Here is an 8,745-nt window from a genome sequence, read left to right on the forward strand (position 1 = left end):
TGTTCCTCCTAACTACCCCCTCACCATGATTGCTGATAGTACAGTCCGGTGTGATAAAGCCGTTAGCTCCGTTAGGCCACACCAATTTAATTTCTTGGTTAACGGATTTTCTAGCAAAATAATGGAGCGGATGGGCGAAAATAAAAATAAAAACAGGCCTTGGCATCCTATTATGGCCCAAAATGGTACGATAGGAGCCATGAAGTCAACACACCAGGCTGGTTCAAAATTTAAACAATGAATTTTGAACTTTTAATGATACCACTGCATTGAAAGATGGAACAACTGTAACAACTAGGATTAATAAAAGGACTGTTTTCAACTGTTCAGGGCAAAATATGAGCATTTTGCAGTTGATTCTGAATTTTTATTTTTATTTGCAAATCAGAAAAAAATGAAGCGGGCGAATCCGTTAACCAAGAAATTAAATTGGTGTGGCCTTAGTACAACCCATGTTCCTCCTAACTACCCCCTCACCATGGTTGCTGATGGTACAGTCCGGGGTGTTCCAGGCGTTGGTACATCCCGTGTTCCAGGGAAGCTCGCTTGTGAAGGAGGCGAACAGGTAGAACAGGGAATACGCCAGCAGGACGATATAGTAAATCCCGATGAGACTGGATATCGTGAACATCGCAATTCCCACACCTATAGAGATAAAAGGTTAGGCCACACCAAGTAAATTCTATGGATGACGTCTTTTGGAGACCCTAAATCTAATGCGAGAGGGCGAAAAAAACAAGAAGGGCCCTAAAAAACAAGATGCCTAGACTAGAAATATACTAAGAGACGACAAATGTCAGGACACAAATTAGATGAGGTGACACAGTGTAACAAGCAAGAAGTCTTTTATTCATCATCAAAACAGCAATAAATCAGGTGTAACAGCAGTTGTCGTCTTGTGCTTTGGGGAGAAAGATGGAGCGGTCAGCAAGTTTCTTCAAAGGTGGCAGCATGTACCAAACTGAATTCCTCATTGAAGTCATGATTTCCTTGCTTTTATAAGCTTTGGTTCGTACAAACCTATTTGCGGCACTGTCGTGACTCTTTGGTCATAGTAACAGGAAGCGGAATTTCTTGTTTTTTTTTCTAGGAACGGACCAAAATCAATGCGCGCGTGGACATCATCCATAAAATTTACTTGGTGTGGCCTTACGATATTAACTAGTATAAGACGCTGTTATTTTCAAAGGTCCCTTTTTGTCTTTAAGAGAAAACAAAAACATCAATAAAAACGGAAAAGAACTGTCACATAAAAAAAGCATACACCAATGTACTTAGATTTAAAACGCAAAGGTTTTCCCACCACAAAGCAACGGGAACACAATCAAAGATGAAATTGAAATAACAAATGCTTTATTTCATCCGCCTTACTTATCTTTCATGTTCAGCAACAGCGGTTTTCCATCAAACTCCTCCAGGCCGGAGGCGCGATAAAGTGCAGAAATTGGCAAATTATTCCCCAATTTGGGTCAATTTCTTACACATCTATTCTGCTTCGAGCGGAGACTTTGAAGACTAAAGGGAACTGGTAATTTTGTACATATGTAACGTCGGTATACTGACGTCAGCAATTTAGAGACTAATCAAATGAACTACAAAGGGCAACATGCCGCGCTACGCGTTTACCATACCTGAACTAAATACAGTATGATCACCACCAGGATGTTACTTTCTACACGTGGCCACGTGGCGCAATGGACTAGCGCACCGGACTTCTAGTGGATGCGGTAATTCGGAGGTTGTGGGTTCGAGTCCCACCGTGGTCGACCGTAATTTTTTGTGACACCGAAAACATAATGCTACTCAATCTTCAATCACAACTATTCCTTTTAACTGATAATATAAAATAGAAGATTCACATCTTTGCCAATGGGATAGATAGTCAGGACGGAGGGACAACGTGATTATTAAGACTTTTGAGAAAAAAAAAGCATGAAAAAACTTAAACTGTTCTCCAACTCAAAATTTGACTCACCAGAAATTTTCGACTGAATCACTCAGTCTTCCTCAGCTATCTGACCCAAATGCTGTGGACACGTGATTTTTCCCACGTGTGACGTCAGCAAAGGGTCAAAGGTTGTCTGAAGTCGATATCGCCCCCCGTCCCGGTTGAGCGATGGTTGAAGTGCCCTGATGTATATGGCCTCTTTTATGCCATGTATATGGCCTCTTTATTAAGAAAATTTCTGGTGAGTCAAATTAGTTGGAGAACAGTTTAAGTTTTTTCATAATGTAATTTACCAACTCAGATGAACTTTCATGCTGATGTGAGAAAAAAAAAAGTTTTACCTTTAAAGATCGGGCTGAGTTTCCACACAGAGATCGGTCCCTGGGAGGAGAACTGGCCCAGCGCCAACTCCATCAGGAACAGCGGCAGACCGGACAGGAGCAGCATGATGACGTATGGGATCAGGAACGCTCCTGATTGGACAATAGTGTCATGACGTCTTTGCTTGACGTGTACGGTGAGATTGAAAGAAACTCTGACGTTTTACGCTGAAAGGAAAACCCTTTTCTTCGGATTTACATTGGCTAGTGTATATGCGTCGACGCAGTACCAGTTTTTACCCCTCAGGATGTGTTTAACCTCGTCCTAGTCTCTACCAGGCTTCGGTAGGCAGTGGGAAAGAGTAGAAATCGGCCAAATAGAGAGATAACATACCGAGGGAGTTTTCCGCTAGAGACTCAGAGTACATTTTGCCACACCCGAAAACTGTACTCTCTAGCGGACCAACTTCCTCGTCATGTTATCTCTCTATTTGACCGATTTCTACTCTTTCTAGCCGTCTTTTGCAGTCTCGTAGAGGCTACCTCGCTCCGTTATGACTCTTTGGAGCTACGTTGAACGGTGTTTGTTTAAGGTCTAGTGATGAATCCCTATACCCCCCCCCCTTCGGAACTACATGGGGCGGTGTTTGGTAGCGTGTCCCCTACCCCGCTTTACCCGGTTGACGCTACAATCCCTTTTAAATCCCCATCCACTTCATCCATTTGACACCACAATCCCTTACCCCCTCCGTTCCGGTAACAGAGGTATGGGAACCGCCAGACGTTGCCGAGCCCGACAGCGAACCCTAGCAGCGACAACATGTAGTCCATCTTGTGGGACCAGTTCCCGCGCTCCACGTTCTCGTCCCCTTCCATGGCCCGTTACTATGGAAACCGCAGACGATCTGGTCTCAACACCGCTAGCCTGCTAGAGAGCTGTGAAAGGACAGAAAAAGAGAAACCGTTTTCGAAGAACTGTTTCGAGGGGTGGGGGGCGGTGGCGTGCGCAGAGTGCGCGACTCGGAACCTAGAGGTCCCGGGTTCGAGTCCTGACATGCCGCCGACCTTGTGCCCTTGGGAAAGGCACTTTAATTTTACACGACTTTCCTCACAATTAGCTCAGGTGAAAATGAGTATTGTCCTGTCATATACTTGTCCCCTGTGTTGGTGGCGGCATTAATATAAATTGATAAAACTTGAGTGTGCCGTCACCACGTCTGGTGATTACATGTTGGAATAAAAAAAAGAAGAACTGTTTAAGCGTAAGTTACCTACCCTAAAAAGTATTTCTGCCAACATACTGGGACGGCCTGTTCATTTTTTTAGATAGATTGCCCGGATGTAATTCAAATGCCCGGATGTGATGTAAATGCCCGGATGTAGTTACCCTTCTAGTGGAATAGTGAACTTTCCCTGACTAACCCCAGCTGCGTTTCATTTCGCAGCATTTCCCCTTAACAGGTGTTGGTCTAAACATAGCGGCAACTGACGCCATGATAATGATCATGAATGTTGATGTAAAACATACGGTTAACAGCCGATATCTTAGATTCTGAACCAGTTTTGCATCTCTAGTACTACTACCCTGGAAGCCAGAACTCGTTTTCCGGGCCGCAAAAGCCCTTCGCCCGCTGGTGTAAATGTTACCGCTACGGGGGAGTCTAGCCCGGGGGGAGTTTGGCTGGCCCTACAAAGCAATAGGGCCGGACAAACCCCTCGGGCTCAACTCCCCCGTAGCGGTAATTTAGATAGGCGGGCGAAGGGCTCTTGGCTGCCGAAGGAAAACGACTAACGGCCCGATACTAGTTTGGGCATCCAGGGTATAGTACTACCGACAATACATGAACATGCAGCTGGGCGTGCGAAGCTTTTATTTCTTCACAACACCATCGGCATACATGTGGGTCCACACGTACTACGTTGGCATATGTTCAATGTGTACTTCCGGTAGCATTACTCAGATTTTTCCCTCTTCTCAAGTTGAAACACGTTTCTTTCCTACGGACACTTTGTCGTTATTTGTGTCGTAATCGTTTCTCGCAGCAGGAAACTCTTTTGTCGTACTTTCCCTGCAGGCGACGCGGACATGGCTGAGAAGAAAGCCGGACAAAACCCCGTCCCGTTCCGCCCATTCGTCCCGGCTGTCGGGGATTGTTCTGGCAGAATGTGCAGTGAAACCCGAACGAACCTCGGGTCACAGCGAAAGTTACAAAAACATCTTTTACTACAGTCAGTCGCCGCGAGAGTTCTCAAACCGGTGCCAAAAACGGGATTCGCAGACAGGGTTTGTCTTTTCTATCACAGTGTCAGTGACCTGGGTGGAAGTATTCTATTTCCTACCAGTCCTATAAATTCTACTGAACAAAAGTCTCAAACCGTCGTGCGACAATTATAAAATGTAGAGTAGTGGTTAATTTCAGCTACGCTACTTTAATTTGTATGAAGCGTTACTATTTTTGGCAAAGTCCCAGTATTCTTGTCTCGAACTCCCGTACTTGTAGCCTGGTTACCAAACCTATTATAGCTCCCGAGTCCTACATCCTCTCCGCAATTGCGCAAATAGGGTGTAGGACTCGGGAGCTATAATAGGTTTGGTAACCAGGCTACCGTACTTGTGGTCCATATGCAGTGTCGGTTATCAAAACCTGGCGAACCATGGATGCAATTATGCAGTGCCGTTATCCACATTTGTTACCCCCTAATCCCCAAGCATATATGAAGGGATGGAAGACCGTTCCGTCCATGCCAACACTGACAAACCCGTCGTTACGGTTACCCACCCAACATCTGCTTGGAGATGAAGAACTGCCAGTAGTTTTGGAAAGGTTGATCGAAATAAGTTAAGATCTTATAGACTGTTCAAAACTACATATAATGAAGAAAAATATCTAAGTAACGAAAATATGAGGGTGAGAAATGCTGTCACAAGAGAATAAGCTGCCACAGATTACATATTGAAATCGGAAGACATACCCGCACTCCCCTTGAACACAGATTATGTAAATATTGCAACTCGAACAAAATAGAAGACGAACGCCATTTTTTAACAGAATGTGAACTGTATAGCAAAGAGAGAAATGATCTGTATATGGTTGTACAACACATATTCTAAGTAGTGTAGAAAAATTCATATTCCCTATGCGACTAGACAAACCACCCATCGAAAAACAGATCTGTACCTTTATCTCTACAATAACTGAAAGGCGAGGAGAAGTTGAATTTATATAACGATAGTTAGTTAATTTTGTATCTGTTATCCGTGTCCATTCATCTTGTTTTGTTGTGACCTGTACTTAGCCAAGTGTGGCAGAAATGTGCAATAAAGGTCTTCATTCATTCATCGATGACGTACATCGCACACAGACAGCAGTTTGACCTTGACATTGTCCTCTCCACGTCTCCAGACGACAACACGTGGTCCCGTCTGGAGCAGCTCAGACTCGTCTGTCACTGGGACAACGGAAAAGGCGCTGCGCTTTGGGGCCAATCTTCAAGCAGATGTTGGGGTCTTATAATGAGTTTTTTTTTCGGTGGAATATCAGTCAGTTTTTCACTTTTGATTTGTTGTGGGCCGCCTTCGAAGAATTCGGATATGCCGTTAGAAAATAAAACACAATATAAGCCAACAAAAAAACACGACTCGTAGAGCGTGCTAATTCTAAGGTCATAATCTCCAAGCAGATTTTTCGGTGGGGGTAAGACAGTATCAGCCTGTTGTGTATCCATTTGCCCACCGAAGGTGTCTTAACCCCACCAATGACGTAGTCCTTGCCCCCACCGAAAGATCTGCTTGGAGGTCATATTTCCAAACTGGGGTCCGGCCGGGCTGTTTGCGTGAATAAAAAAAATAAACAATTCATATCAAGAATAAATGATGCAGTCATGATGTCCTTGTACGAATATATACGAAATGTATTTAATCTCCAAGCAGATCCCTTTCCGTTTCGGTTGCAAGACAGTGTCCATAATTTAGTCAGAGAAGTCGCCGGCGACCGAAAGGGATCTGCATGGAGATTACTCGCTACTTACTTTTCAACGTTTTTGTGTTTTGTTGTATTTTCCTTTCATTCCCACTGGCCCCGGGTTTGGAATTGTGACTTCGATTAACGAGGCGATAACTTTTGGTGTGGTAAGACCGGTGATCATGTCCACCCCCCTCCACCGGAACCACAAAGCGCCGCGGGCCGCCCCGGTTCAGCCCGGGTCAGTCCTGGCATCCCGGCGGCAACCTTACAGCCTGCGCGTCGGTCCACAAGAACCACATGTGTTTCCGATAGAATCACTCACCTTTCACCCTCTAGCTAGACACTGAAAAGTACACACCTTCAACTCAACTCCTTCAAGACGTCTGAACTTGGCCCGGCTCCTTCGTTGCTTCTCCTTTAAGACTAGGATTTTATGGGGGGAGTTGCTAATTTTGTTGTACTGTTTTCTTATTATATTGCACTGAGTGGTTTCGAATTCTACACTCGTAATTGACTCTAGCCGAAAAACAATCAGAACTGATGTACATTGATCAGAGACAACGCAAAATAATAAAAGAAAGCTACAGCAACGAAGAATGCTATGACGGTAGCGGTCTGAAACAAATTTGATGGGTCACAGATACAGACGGCAAGGACTCAAAGTCAAACTTTCTTGACATCGGTATGGCTTGAGAGGTTCACTGCAGGGCCACATTTATACTACGGTCAACCCTGTGTAACAGTGCTTCAAGTAAAAGGGATCCTAGGGGCTCGGTCTTTGGCTTGTAGGCAATGTTTATATTATAGTACTCAGCTTTGTTTACAAATAAGCAGTAAGCAGCGTATAGCCGCAACTAAAACGAAACAAATCGCTGATTTGAAGAAGCCCATAAATTTGACTGAGCGAAAGTCGACTGTCGGTTGAAAAGCTACTATTATGTGAACGATACATTTTATCTATGATAAATGTAATGCCTTCAATCTATGTCTGTGAATAAAAGGTGGTTGTTGAGAGTTGTAGACTTACAAAGTGCAGCTGCTCGGACTCGGACCACTTGGCTGCCACGTATGGAGGGTCTCAGGGTGCCAAATTATGTTTTGGTCAGGGACAACTCATTTTCTCACACCAAGGGGTCTCTGAGAGGCTGCCAATGTTTTGGTCAGGGGCGGTACGTTTTGTCACATCTGTGGGTCTCTGGAGGGTGCCAGACTGAGTGTTTTGGTCAGGGACGGTACATTTCAGGGACAACTCATTTTCTCACACCAAGGGGTCTGCCAATGCCAATGAGAGGCTGCCAATGTTTTGGTCAGGGGCGGTACGTTTGTCACATCTGTGGGTCTCTGGAGGGTGCCAGTGTTTTGGTCAGGGACGGTACATTTCAACAGGCAAGCGCCAATGTTTGGGTTGGGGATAGTACATTTTATCACTATGTAAGAGGTGCTAGTGTCACGGAAATGAAAAGAAACCTGCAGTGGACCTCACTTGAAGACAGAAGAAAGATGTCTAGACTATGCATGATGTACAAAATGACTAATAAACTGGTGGATGTCCCAACTACTAAGTACCTAATACCAGCTCAGAAGAGAACAAGAAATAGCCACGCATTCAAGTACTAGAGTTATCAACCAAGGATTGAGGTGTTCAAGAATTCATTCTTTCCTAGAACTATCGCAGAGTGGAACTCACTGTCACCAAGTACAGTAGGGGCACTGTCAATAGATAGCTTTAAACAATGTCTAGAGCTAGAAGTCCAAGGGTTAGGTGTAACAAGTCGATCGGTGTAATATAGCCAGCTGCCGCCGCGCCGCGTGCCTGCGAAGCTGGTGTGTTACGCCGAAAGGCGGTTATACCGGCTATACAGATACAGATACAGATCACGTCTACTGAGGGTTCGATACTTCACGACTGGAAATGTTTTTACATCATTTTATTCCAGATCTTCATCCATAAATTCACATCAACGTCATTTGACATTTAAAGTTATCATTTCCAAAGACAAACTGCAAACTGCAATGAAAGACCATGAAAGATATGCAGAATGAAAAAGGAATTTTCAGATTATAATTGGTTCCGCATGTGCGAAACTTCTACTGCAGTGCAGTTCCCTTTCGCTAGAGAGCGTCTCTAGTCTTCGGCGTCGAAAACTATGCTTTTCTTGTCAGCCAGAGAAACAAACGTGATAAGATCACTCGGTTGGTCAGCAAAAGTTTATTAATGATGAATGATAAAAATTCATTATTTATATCACTGTTAGACAACATTTCGTCAATAGTACTTCCACACTAAGCACATTAACATGCATTTTGCTCAAAACCCGCTCGGACAAAGGTAAAGCAACACAACTGAAACCCACGGATTACTACCCTGGATGCCACCTAGTATCGGGGCGGTAGCAGTTTTTCTTCGGCAGCCAAGAGCCCTTCGCCCGGATATCTAAATTACCGCTACGGGGGAGTTGAGCCCGAGGGGTTTGTCCGGCCCTATTACGGTTACTATTATTGTAGGGCCAGC

General features: G+C 44.5%; 1 protein-coding gene and 1 non-coding gene across 2 annotated transcripts in view; one reads left to right on the top strand and one right to left on the bottom strand.

Annotated features, from left to right (window-relative positions):
* Positions 1–3,199, bottom strand: part of LOC109487762 (sodium- and chloride-dependent glycine transporter 2-like) — a 26,203-nt gene extending 23,004 nt beyond the window's left edge. The window contains exons 1-3 of the mRNA XM_019791829.1: positions 3,012–3,199; positions 2,290–2,421; positions 478–645 (exon numbers count right to left, since the gene is read on the bottom strand). Of these exons, the coding sequence (XP_019647388.1) occupies positions 478–645; positions 2,290–2,421; positions 3,012–3,144 (433 nt within the window). The 5' untranslated portion in view covers positions 3,145–3,199. The remainder of the gene's footprint in view (positions 1–477; positions 646–2,289; positions 2,422–3,011) is intronic.
* On the top strand, positions 1,681–1,766 carry Trnar-ucu. The gene is given in 2 exon segments: positions 1,681–1,718; positions 1,731–1,766. It is a non-coding gene; the product is annotated as a tRNA-Arg (tRNA).
* Positions 3,200–8,745: the final 5,546 nt, after the last annotated feature.

The sequence above is a fragment of the Branchiostoma belcheri genome, unplaced genomic scaffold, assembly GCF_001625305.1.
Source record: "Branchiostoma belcheri isolate BF01 breed outbred unplaced genomic scaffold, Haploidv18h27 scaffold9, whole genome shotgun sequence".
Lineage (NCBI taxonomy): Eukaryota > Metazoa > Chordata > Leptocardii > Amphioxiformes > Branchiostomatidae > Branchiostoma > Branchiostoma belcheri.